The sequence below is a fragment of the Brassica oleracea genome, chromosome C2, assembly GCF_000695525.1.
Source record: "Brassica oleracea var. oleracea cultivar TO1000 chromosome C2, BOL, whole genome shotgun sequence".
In the NCBI taxonomy this organism is placed as follows: domain Eukaryota; kingdom Viridiplantae; phylum Streptophyta; class Magnoliopsida; order Brassicales; family Brassicaceae; genus Brassica; species Brassica oleracea.
Genome location: NC_027749.1, coordinates 31,915,842 through 31,928,998, shown reverse-complemented (window position 1 = coordinate 31,928,998; position 13,157 = coordinate 31,915,842). Strand labels below are relative to the sequence as shown.

Below are 13,157 nucleotides of genomic sequence, written 5' to 3'. Positions count from 1 at the left end.
TGCTGTCGACTTGTCTATACTTTTGTCGGACAGACTAAACATACTTATGGACAATATACTAAGTATGGTACCATGAATTTATCATCTCAGGTCATAAACCTAAGATCCGGTGTATCTTCTATACACAGATGTGTACCAATGTCTTTGTCCATTGATCTTTCTTTATTATCATCATCAGCCATATTCTATTCTAATTGATTCATGTTGAGTCATAGATCTCAACCACACAAGCCCACGGATACTCCCTTTGGCTATTATGATTGGTGACGATGATAAGGTGTGGACTATATGAACTTCTACTTTTCACTACCATCGGCAATGTTTTAATCTGATCGATCCATGTTCGGGTCGTAGACCTCGTCTATACATGTCCACAACTCGTCTCATGAGTGTCCAAGATAATGATGTGACCAATGATCATTGCTGCAACGAGTTTTTACGATCTTATCAAACTATGGCTCTGCGGCCAAAAACACTCCTGGACTTCATACATGGCTATCGTTTTTTCTTGCATTCAGTAATGCCATATACATCAGACATTGCAGTCCTATATTTATCTTGATGGCGTCCCATGACCTCTCTTGCCATGTATCATATCACGCATTGAATATATATATATATATATATATATATATTAGGTCATGGACTTTTGATCACACGAGCTTATAGACTGCAACATATTGGTACCCGATCGAGATAGGTTAAATATCTCCTCTCAGCCTCATGACAGAGTCTCGTGTGAGTAGTTGCCTTATACAGCAGCAGCAAACTGTTCTGCTATGCCGGATCCTTATCTAAGGGATCTGATGTCGGATTTGTCTATTCGGAGAACATCCTATATGAGATAGCAAGCTGAGATGAACATATGATCAAATGAATCAAAGAGATGAACTTTTCCAAGAGGTTTTTGGTGGTTTCCTCCAAGATCAAGATAATGAGCCTCTGATGGCTTACAAAAGATACTTAAACATAGGTTTAGAGAGTAAAAAATGTGCATAATGAAATGACCAAAAGGCCCTTGAGAAACATGAATTCGCTAAACAAATAGATGCGGAGCGACCTCGGCACGTCGCTGTGAGAGGTCGCTCCCGGGTCGTTTCTTCGCGAGCGACCTGGCTGTGTCGCTCCGAAGACGTCTCTCCCGGGTCATTTCTTCGCGAGTGACCTGGCTGTGTCGCTCCGAAGATGTCACTCCCGGGTCGTTTTGTGTCGTCTCGCCATGGAGACGCGAGCGACCTTGGAGCGTCGCTCTGGCAAGTCGCTCTGGGAGGGGTGTCTCGCGATAGAAACGCGAGCGACCTCTCTACGTCGCTCTGGCCAGGTCGCTCCGGGATGTGTGTCACAGCGACTTCATGTGTCGCTCCAGGCAGTGCTCGTCCAAAGATCACTCTAATCACCTCCCTTGAGCTCCAAATGTACCCAAATGTCTCCAGAAACTCCATGTGGTACTCCAATACCTAATAGAGACATATGTATGCAAAATGCAACCTAGACATGGCTAAATCCTAATCTATATGATGAAAATGCACATGAATGAATGGATAAAACAATGTGAATATTCAAGATATCAACTCCCCCAAACTTATTCTTTTATTTGTCCTCAAGTGAACTTTCTAGAACTCACAGGGAGAGAGATTTGAAGGTGGGAGCTCATAGCCAAAAGAAACACACAAAGCACTCAAATCATCATCTAAATTCAGCAATAGTACACCCTCTCTTATTATACTCTAGCTTCTCTAGGCCTATCTCAACTCTTTTCATCCCTACACTCATCATCATGCATTCACACATGCAAATCAGCCAACTCTCAAGTTCATTAAGCATAGCATCAAGTGAATTCTTGCAAATGGTCAATTGGTCCAAATCATTTGGTTGAGTAAGGGAAGACTTTTATTCAAGTGGGTCAAGAGGTTCAAAATCCATGATCTTTTAAAATGGTTTACTCTCAAAACAAGTAGCCTTGACATTGCACATAATATATCTAAGAAAGGGACCAACTCATGCATACAATGCTCAATCTCCATTGTTCTACCCTTTTCCCAAACATACAGGTTACACAATCACTTCCCAATGTCAAACCCAACTCTCATCTCTCACCAAAAGATCCCAAGAATACTTTGCACATAAAACTCTTTTTCTTTGAAATTTATAAAGGATTTTCTCAACTTCTAAACAAATTGAAGAACCAGAAGATTCTTACGAATGATTTGTTATATGCTGCTTACTTACAAGGCAATGCAAGAATACAATTTTCACCAGTTAAATAGATTTGGATTCTATTTATACAAGGAGCTGTTTGTGGGCTTGATCACCCACTGGTGGACTGATCATCCACCATATGCATCGACAAGAAGGTCATATGTATCCTTGTCATAGATCCGCAACCTGATGTTTGCGAGAGTAACTAATAATACTGGTTAATTCAAAAACCTTTGATGATTACTTTATACATGTGGGGATACATTATGAGCATCTTGTAGCTCATGTTCATACGTAAGATGCAGCAGCATTGATTCGCATAATGCTAAAGAGTAATTAAGAACTCTCTCCATCAAACTGGTTTTGGGTCAGGAACCAAAGATCCCCATCTAAAATTTTTGGATAAGCTGTAGTTGCTCCACCACACCGCTAAAGATGGGACCTCAAAGAAGGTTATGAATATGTTGGATATGATCTCCATTGATGATAAAATCTAGAAGATTTAATAAAATTTATTTAAAGACTCGAAAGTTAGTCTATCCAACATTAGAGGAAGAAAATAAACAGCTGGAGAATAAATGAGTTGAATGAATCATTGATCCTCGGACTAAAGAGCGTAAATAGTTGTCCAAAATGAATGTATGGAGATAATTCTATTACAAAGATTAGCATATGAGTTGCCAGGCTTATTTACTGACCCTAAGAAAGTGATTAAGTCACAAGTACCAGCTGTAAATGCTCCAATTAAAATGGATGTCCCAGAAGGACAATATCAAACTGCTAATGAGTCTAAAGAGCGCTTGAAGCGTGAAAGACCTATCGGTTCCAAATAAAATAATCCTCGGAAAAGAAAAGGAGCATGAATGAGAATGGCAGAATCGAGGAATGAAATATTAAGGATCTCGAAAAGAGATATAAAACATGACAAGAAAGAATTCAGGTACCTGAGAATAAAAAAATCTCAAATAGCTATGTCATGTATGAAACAATATAAACCGATATCAAATCGACGTCGTGAATACTTATGCATGCAATGTAGCAGTTGATGAGAATGAGAATCATGAATCATCTATTGAAAAGTGTACACAAAGAGAATGATAGGCCAAAATGGAAATAAGTAGTAGATGAAGGATTAAAACTCTTGGAAAGAGAAGAGTATTCAGACCGATAGTCCGTACACCTAATGGTGCAAAACCAGTGGCACACAAATATGTCTTTATGTGAAAGAATGAATGAGATGATGAAAAGTTGTGAGATGGAAAAGAGTAGTTGCACAAGAGTTCTCACAAAGACCTGAAATTGTTATAAGAAACACATCATCATGTGGTGGAAGCATCAACTTTCAAGTTTTTTTAGTCTGGCAAGAATTGAAAGCCACTGGAAATGACAATTATGTCAATGATCCAAAAGGTATAAACTGCAAGAAGCAGTAAACCCCATAAGGATTTGGACAACCAGAAGCATTAAATGCTAGTTCTCGAGAACATTACCGCGCGAGTATATTGAGCATATAAAAGAAAGAAAAAATATTGGTCATGAAGTACCATGATATTGGAAATTTACTAATCTCTTTCATGATTGAAAGATGTGATTTCGTATGACAAGAGGGATAGTCATATTTGTAACTTTCACAAGGAGCAAAATAATAACTCGTATGTATAAGTATGCATAATGTGAAGGTTTAGAAGATTGTCTATAAAAGGAAACTTGGACAAGGAGTACAAATAGACCAAAATATGATATTTTGTGTGAAAATAATGCTATGGATAAGAAGTCCAATGGTCTAAGAGATTATCTGACAATCAAACGAGTTTATTACTAAGGATATGCTTATATCAATTCTTAAAAGGAAGATATATATGATGAGAAAACATTTCTCTAAGATGATGCTTCCAGGGGGAGAAATATGATGATGTTTGTAGTTGTACTCTTTTTCCTTATCATAGTTTTTGTCCAATTGGGTTTTCCATGTCAAAGTTTTAACGAGGCAACAAATAACACGATAATTATAGACACCTAAAGAGGAATGTCATCAATCTTCCAAAGTATTTTTCGAGATTTAAGAAGTAAGAGAAAATGAGATAGATCAATCATACTTGAAAAAGAATCAATGTATGAACACATTCCATTCTTGAGACATAATCGAAGGTCAAAAGTTTTCCAATCAAAGGAGACCTTTTAGATGAAATTAAAATATGAAATTGGAGTCCAGAGAAAGATCTTTGGTCTATTTTCATCTCCAATTTGAATCAAGTCATTATCCATTATAGAACTCGAGATATGGCTGTTTTCGTGGGACATGTACAAGCTGTCTCACAATATCTAATATTGTATGATATTCAAAATACCGCTCGATATTTCCATCTTAACAGAGCCAGATCGGTGCTTAAAGTTAGACATGGATGTTAGCTTCAATTTCCAAGTGGTTTTAAGTCATTTTGTCCTACGGTCACCAAAAAATTCAAGTTTTAGTGAGGAGTGTCAAATATACCAAAAGAAGTAAACTGATCCAACCCCAAGAAGAATGCGTTAATTCATTGATTATGTACTATCAGATACCTCAAGTTATGTTCTCATCAGGGGGAGTAGATGTACGCTGCACTCTTTTTTTCTTCACCATGGTTTTTCCCACTAGGTTTTCCTTGTAAAGTTTTTAATGAGGTAGCATCTTATGCACTTTACGAAATATTTTTTTATAATATACATCCAAGGGAGAGTGTTATGAACTATTATGTAGATGTCCATGTAGGCCCATAAGCCCACTTTCTAGAAGCTTCTAAACCCTAGTTTGTATTGCAATATGTATATATCGTTGTGTACGGAGCAATAATAAGAATAACTAATTTCCTTTTTCTTTCTATTCACAACAATTATATATATATTAAAAAAATATATATAATAAATTAAATTAAACTAAACTAAAATTTATATAAGAAAACCCAGGCGTAGTCCGGAAAAACCACTAGTATAAATTAAAAGAGTTTATTCTGCTAAGCTCAATTTCTTAAAGAAATCTATTTGTTCGGAATGCATATCCTGAAGATACTGCTTCTAGGGGAAGAAATGTAATAATATGTGCGGTTGTACTATTGATTTTTATCCTACTGGGTTTTTCCATGACAAGGTTTTAACGAGACAACAAAGAATACACAAATGATAGACACCTTAAAGGAATGTTATAATTTCAAAAATGAAAGTGTATCATCGTTCTAAATCCTTTAAGATCATGAGTCTTATCAAGAATCAACATGAATCATATCAAGACATGCAACGCAGAAGAATGGTAATGTTTGTGTCCTACAAGTTCGTTTAAGTGACAATTCTGCTGACTTATTCACCAAGGCGTTAACCGCTGCTATTTTCAAGAAATTAGTTCTTTTGATCGAACTACGCCATCTCATAGATCTCGACGTATGTACACATGAGGGACAGTCAGTATGTGTTACACTCTATTTCCCTTAACCATGGTTTTTCTCATTGGATTTTCCTGATAAGGTTTTTAACGAGGCGGCATCTACGGCGTTTTGAAAGCACTTTGATATAATGTACATCAAGGGGAAGTGTTATGAATATTATGTAATGTACAATATAGAAAGTAATAAATTTACTTGTTCACCAAAATTTACTTGTACTTGTTCTCCAAAGTAAACCATTCTATTGTATTCCTATATACAAATTCATTATTCATGGATTTTTTTTTTGTCAACTGTCCATCTCATTATTCATAGAACAAGACACACCAATTCTTTTCTTTCTTTTCTACTTATAACAAAAAATAATAATATCCTAATGTTAGTTACCTAACCATATGTGCATATCCAAAAACTTTAATCAGCTATACTTGTAGTCAACTAATATTAATCATCTAACCATACCATACTTGTATATAATCAGCTACACTTGTGCGAGAAGTCAACCACATCGTCACGTAATATTAGATGTGTCAAAATGGATAAACCAACTCAAACCAATCTATATCCATATGAACTAAATCATTTATGGAATTCATCTAGATTAATGGGGTAATAATTTTAATGAGTTAACTCATTACTAAATATTATTAATATTACAAATTAACTAAAATAAGTAAATAATTATGTAATTTTTAAATGATAAAGTCATTAACGAATATATATGATTATGCAAATTTAGAAGTAAGAAAAGTAAAACGAATGGAATTAAAAAAACGTAAAATTAAAACAAAAATTTTTCATTGAAAACAACACTATGTGAACATGTCCATTTCTTTGTCTTTATATAGACCTTCATGTAAAAACACAAATATAGAAACTAATGAATCAGTTAAAAACTTGTCTTAGTGCACCAAAGATTATAACTCTTTATTCTTTAATATGAAAGGGGAGACATATCAACAACTTTTTGAATTAACTTCTTCTTTTTTATTTCTAGTTTCTCGAAAACTCAGAATCTATCTGGACCATTTGTAATATATTTCAGACTCTTAAAACTCAAATAAATATCAGAGATCATTAGTTTGAACTACAATTAAGACTTACTCTTTTGGTGGATGTGCGATGATGTCGCTTTGGTTGTTTACGGATTGTTTCTCCACTCCATTCGGACCTGATCGAATAATAATCATTTCGCCTTTACCATTGTTATCTACAATACATAAGCCAATAGTGTTTGTAGTGTTAACATACACCATCAATTCACATTAAACCAGTCATGCTAATCAATAGGAAATAATACTTATAGCTTAATAATTAAGCATGTAACCATGTATTCAGAAACTAGTACAAACTAAAGCTTAGACATTACAGGCAACAATCTACTCCAATATTTCATAAAAACATAAGATCCAATATTAAGGGAATACTAGATTTTGATGAAGCGCGGGTTTATTTCTTTAATGAATTAAGTTGGTATAACTCTGATAAATTAATTTTATTATGTGGTTAATATTTTTAATAAAAATAATTATATACTTTTAATAAAGATTTATACTTTTCAATGAAAAAATCAATTTTTTTTTATGAATGCTTAAATTATATTAAGAAAAAATAATAATAATTAAGAATGGTTGAAATTTTTTTTTTTGAACTTGGACTAAATGACCCAAAAGAAAAAAAAATGTGAGAATTTGATCTGATTTATTAATCGGCCCAAATGGCCCAAGAGAGATCTGATGTGAACAGTGGGCTAGATCTGATGTGGACAGTGGGCTGGATCCGAAAAATGGCCCAATATAGATGTGTTATTAATATTACTTGCTTGCCCTTAATGAAACATGCAATGTTAGTAAAGAAAGGGCAGACTAAGGTAAAAAGGACAATAGGATCCTGCTTTAATAGTATAGACTAGATTTTGATCCGCGCTTTGAAAGCGCGGGTTTATTTATTTACAAATATTTAGTTGACAAATATTTAGTAAATGTCATATTTCATATATTTGTGTTTTATTTTATAAAAGACTTAAATTTTTTTATCTTTCTTTATCGTGTTTCATTTTAAATGACTGTTTATGTTTAAAAAATTAAACTGTATTTCTTTAATGAATTAAGTTGGTATAACTCTGATAAATTAATTTTATTATGTGGTTAATATTTTTAATAAAAATAATTATATACTTTTAATAAAGATATATACTTTTCAATGAAAAATAATTTTTTTTATGAATGCTTAAATTATAATAAGAAAAAAAAATTATTAAGAATGGTTGAAAAAAAATTATTTGAACTTGGACTCAATGGTCCAAAGGAAAAAAAAATGTGAGAATTGGATATGATTTCTTAATCGGCCCAAATGGCCCAAGAGAGATCCGATGTGGACAGTGGGCTGGATCCGAAAAAAATGGCCTAATATAGATGTGTTATTAATATTACTTGATTGCCCTTAATGAAACATGCAATGTTTGTAAAGAAAGGACAGACTAAGCTAAATATTTAGTAAATGTCAAATATTTAGTTGACAAATATTTAGTAAATGTCATATTTCATATATTTGTGTTTTATTTTATAAAAGACTTAAATTTTTTTATCTTTCTTTATCGTGTTTCATTTTAAATGACTGTTTATGTTTAAAAAATTAAACTGTATTTCTTTAATGAATTAAGTTGGTATAACTCTGATAAATTAATTTTATTATGTGGTTAATATTTTTAATAAAAATAATTATATACTTCTAATAAAGATTTATACTTTTCAATGAAAAAATCAATTTTTTCTTATGAATGCTTAAATTATATTAAGAAAAAAAAAAAAAAATAACTAAGAATAGTTTGAAAAAAAATTATTTGAACTTGGACTCAATGGCCCAAAAGAAAAAAAAATGTGAGAATTAGATCTGATTTCTTAATCGATCCAAATGGCCCAAGAGAGATCTAATGTGGACAGTGGGCTTGATCCAAAAAAATGGCTCAATATAGATGTGTTTTTAATATTACTTGATCACCTTTAATGAAACATGCAATGTTAATAAAGAAAAGGTAGGCTAAGATAAAAAGCACAATAGGATTCTGCTTTAATAGTATAGATCCAGAAGCTACCATCATAGTAATAGAAATGATGAGCACGTTCATTGCCTTATATGTTAGAGCGTCAAACTCATTTCAGTCCAAACCATTTTAATCCAACATATTAAACCTACTAATCCATTAACATCCAAGTTTCTAACCCATTAAAATCTATAGGTTGGACTGGTTTGGATTGATCGATTAATTTAAACCTATTTTGACACCTCGTCCTAATATTAGTCATATAACCATACATATTTTTACATTATGTTTAAGCATTTACCATAGTACAAATTCACTTATCATAGTTAAAAATCTAAAATTGACATACGTTCAGATAACAAGTGAGCAAACCAAAACAAGAACACCATAAATAATCCACATGATGAATAATTTAAAGGTTTATTTTAACATCTTAATAATTCCTAAAATTAACGGGCTTATTTAAAACACACACTAAGAGAAAAAAAAAAAAGCTTCAGAGAATCGAATCAATGGCAAATAAAAACAAGAGCATGCAAACTGTCCCTAAATCAAAGTAACAAGAACCTTATAAATTTTGGAAAGTAAACATAAAGAGCGATGAGTAGACACCATCTTTCAAGTGATTTATGCTTTCAAGAATCAGTGTCCATTGGTTATGGATCCATCGTCTCCTTTCTTGCCATAGAATCTCCGGTACAATGAATCAACCTCTTTCAGATAATAAGTCCCCGGAGCCAAAAGGTCTAAGATACCTTCCTTGCTCGTCACAAACTCCTTTGCTCCGTACCTATGTTCCATTAGCTTCATTGTCTCCACAAACTTCTCAGGTGCATACTGCAAATTAACAAGGCCAAGAAGGAGATACAACACACAAGTGTTACGGACATTCAAGATTATGCACCCTTTTGTTTTTTTTTTAGTTACCTCATGTCTAGCCTTCAATTTACCGCCAACATCCATTACAGAAGCGATGTTTGATAAGCTGAAAGGAGACTGGTTCTCGCAGAGACGCAATGAGAACATTGTTGCGGTTGAACCACTTCCATATGAGAACATAACCACCCGCTTTCCCGCCTATATATCAAGAACGTCCAAACACAAAGGTAATAAATATCAAAACCAAATGTAAGAATGGGTTTCAATAGGGTTCGAAGAAGGGAAGTTTGTTTTGTTTTAGTTACCAAATCGCTGTGTTTGTTGTGGACGAGGGAAGCAAATGCTGCGTAGAGAGAAGCAGTGTACATGTTACCGACTTGTTTTGGTACTAAAGTCGTTGGTTGCACTTTAGCATCATAATACGTTTTTGCTAGTTGTTGTGACACCTGCAAAAACAGACCAAAAGATTGAGATATATATAACTCGCCGTATCAAAAACAGTTAGAAAGGGGAAATGATGAAAAACCTTTTCAAGATCACGGCTTTGGTAACACTCATCGAGGGACAAGGAGGAATAAGGAGTGAACTTTTCTTTGGCAGCCTCATCAATGGAGCTGCAGTATAGAAACAAATATGTTACTCATAAATATATACAAGTAAAGAGCTCTTTGTTCGACGAACAAGATTGAAGAACCTTGCGTTTCTCAAGAAGTCGTTGTACAAGAGACGAGCAAAGCTTTTCTGCACAAGCTGCAATAGCAAAGACAAGAAGATTGGTAAGTGAATATTTCAGGTAGAAAGAACAAAACTAGTCTACTTGGAGGATTGAGAGATTACTTTGTTGTATGGAGAATGGAAGACAAAGTAATCAGCATCATTGATGGAGAACTCTTTGCCCTCAAGTTTCTCAAACCTAGTAAAAATTTGTAGTAAGCCAATACAGAACACCAGAAGAAAGAATCTGAGTTTTGTAACAGTAAAAAAGCAAAAATACTAACTTGTTGCACAAATGTTTATAGCAAGAGTCAAGTGCCATAAGGTAGCATGTCTGTGAAAGCTTACCATCAACAACCTACAAGAACACAAATAAGAATTTTCATTCTCTGTGCCAAACACTTGAGATTATGCATTGAAGATGTACCGGGTACTCGCTAGCAAGATTTGGCTTGTAAAAGTCATAGACATGAGCCATGTGGCTTCCTCTCAATTTGCTCTCACAAACAATAGGAGCATCTGGTCCTATCAACATAGCAATGGCAGCTGCTCCTCCAGTGGGCCTTGCGGGTCCTTCTGCATAAACCTGAAAGCACTCAAATATATAAGCATGTGAAGATTTATGCAAAGACTCTTAGGGCATTAAAAAAGTGTTTCTATGGTCAGATGTTATACCGCACTGTCAGTACAAATGACAAGGCCATAGCGTCCATCCCAGGAGTTACTCTCAACCCAATTGACACAGTTTAGCAAAGCTGCAGTTCCACCATAGCAAGCATTGGTCGAGTCAACACCTTCTACATCAGTGTTTCCACATTTCTGTTCATTCACCAAAGCAAAAGAAAAACTTTAGCTGTCTTTTTTAGAAGAAAAAAAGAAGCTTGAGCAAAGGATAATTACCTCAAAGAGTTGCATCAAGAAGGTTTTGATGGACTTGCTCTTGTCAATGACAGTCTCACTGCCTACTTCAAGACGCCCAATTTGCTTGGGGTCAATCTTGTACTTTTCAAGAAGAGATGTCACCGCATTGAAACTAAGAAACACAGATCAACATATAGAAACTCAGTCTTTGCATGAGAGTAATACTTAAGCAAACCAAGAAAACATTTTTACCTCATTGAGATAACATCTTCAAGCTCAGTGCAAAAAGCTAAACAATCTTGACCAAGTCCAATGGTGTATTTCCCTTTGCTTGCTCCATCATGAGCTTCCAAAGCTTCCTACAAAATAGATATTGATCTAACTCATCAATCATAGTTTCAAACCTGAAATCAAGAACTAAAACAAGAGAGATTGAAACAAAATGTTGTAGATCACTTTTTTATATTAGCTGATAAAATAAAAGATCTACAAGTAGATGGAAAAGAATCTCAACTGAATAAGAACCACAAAGTTGTATAAATGTTTGTACTTTTTCACTTAATGAGAAATCTCAAGATCAAAGAACCTTCAAACCTCTAATGTCAATCAAGTAGATACCATTTAATCAAAATAAAATAAAAACAATTACAGAGGAAAAAAAAAACTTTAGCATCTTCTGACTTGTACCACCAAAACTCAGCGGCATTACAAAACCCAGAGACAGAGAACAAAACATAAGTCTTGTCTGAAAGCTATGAGATCTTCCCTAGAAAATTCTTCTAGAATATGTATAAGATTTCGAAATCATGTTCGGAAATTTTCATGAAGTTTTATGAAAATCAAAACGTCAAAAGGCGAGTTCAACTATGTTCGAAACTCAAAATAAAATTAAAAAAAAAAAGAGAAAGATCCGAAAGAAACAGAGTATGAATTGAACTCTGTACTAAACCAACGAAAATAAAATGAAAGCTGAACCTGTTGAACACAGGTGGGAGGGAAATAGATGTCCATAGCCAATATCCCTACGTTCTTCGCCATTGTTTAATCAAAAAGGGATTGAACTTTCTTCTCCAGAGAATGAGATCGAAGGTTCGGTCTTCCAGAGCATCTCCAATGGATGCCTCTGTATTTTACTCTAGAGATCTCTGTTATGTTATAGAGGTGGATCTCTGTTATAGAATGGATTTGCAGTGTATAATCTATAGTAGAACACAGACGAATATTATTTTTTACCTCTCTGTATTTAAAGGTGAAATAGCATATATCTATATTCTCTTCTATAAATACCGAAACAGGTATACATTAAAATAAATTCACTTATATAATAGAAATTCTTTATTTTAGAAAAAAATATAGAGATAAAAATAGACGTGGGTCGGAGATGATCTGTGAGAGAGAGAGTTTAGAGAAGCTGTGTATATCAGAAAATATATGAATATGTTGAAAACATAAATGAAACTCAATTTGTTTTAAATATTTTTTACCTCAGTGAATTACTTTTACAGTTGTACTTAATGAACTAGGGATCGTTATCTGCGCCAAGGCGCGGAGTTTTTGCATTTTAATCTATTTTTGTCTATTGCTTACTAATCTAGCATTCAGTTTTTCAATGTATTTTATCTTCATCATCTCTTCTTGTCTTGTTTACATTTGTTTTCATATTCTGTCGTTTGATTTGTCTTAGTTTTGACTTGTGTAATAACTTAATCCTTCTCATTCTTCTTTCATTCTTTATTGATTGATATTTTTATCTCGCTTAGCTCTATGTTGCCACTAATTTGCTCGAATCATTTTTCATCATCTGCTTTGTATTCTTTTCAAATTCATTAACTATTGTCTCCAATCTCTTTAAATCCTAAAAATCCTATATGTTCTTTTGTTTATTAAATCACATATTAAATATTTTTGAAACTGTTTATTTATTCTAATAAATCTTTACGATTATAACTAAGATGATATGAATAAAAGACTGATTATAATTTAGTTAAAATTAAAGTCTAAAGTAGAAGTTATTAAACTTGCAATCCTTCTTTTTGTCATCCAAGATA

At 33.6% G+C, this 13,157-nt stretch overlaps 1 protein-coding gene across 1 annotated transcript; it reads right to left on the bottom strand.

Moving 5' to 3' along the window:
• Positions 1 to 9,036: 9,036 nt before the first annotated feature.
• On the bottom strand, positions 9,037 to 12,363 carry LOC106318885 (hydroxymethylglutaryl-CoA synthase-like). Its single transcript, XM_013757047.1, has 12 exons — positions 12,085 to 12,363; positions 11,362 to 11,468; positions 11,149 to 11,281; positions 10,924 to 11,067; positions 10,676 to 10,834; positions 10,533 to 10,606; positions 10,372 to 10,447; positions 10,229 to 10,284; positions 10,061 to 10,148; positions 9,840 to 9,980; positions 9,583 to 9,732; positions 9,037 to 9,492 (listed from the first exon to the last, which is right to left on the bottom strand). The coding sequence occupies exons 1-12, from the start codon at positions 12,145 to 12,147 to the stop codon at positions 9,298 to 9,300; spliced, it is 1,386 nt and encodes a 461-aa protein (XP_013612501.1). The 5' UTR covers positions 12,148 to 12,363; the 3' UTR covers positions 9,037 to 9,297.
• Positions 12,364 to 13,157: the final 794 nt, after the last annotated feature.

Coding starts and splice junctions, on each gene's coding strand:
- LOC106318885 (XM_013757047.1), bottom strand. CDS start 12,147: ATGGCGAAGAACGTAGGGATATTGGCTATGGACATCTATTTCCCTCCC. Junction 11,469..12,084: donor CTCCCACCTGTGTTCAACAG/GTTCAGCTTTCA, acceptor TCTATTTTGTAG/GAAGCTTTGGAAGCTCATGA. Junction 10,607..10,675: donor ATCTTGCTAGCGAGTACCCG/GTACATCTTCAA, acceptor GTGTTCTTGTAG/GTTGTTGATGGTAAGCTTTC.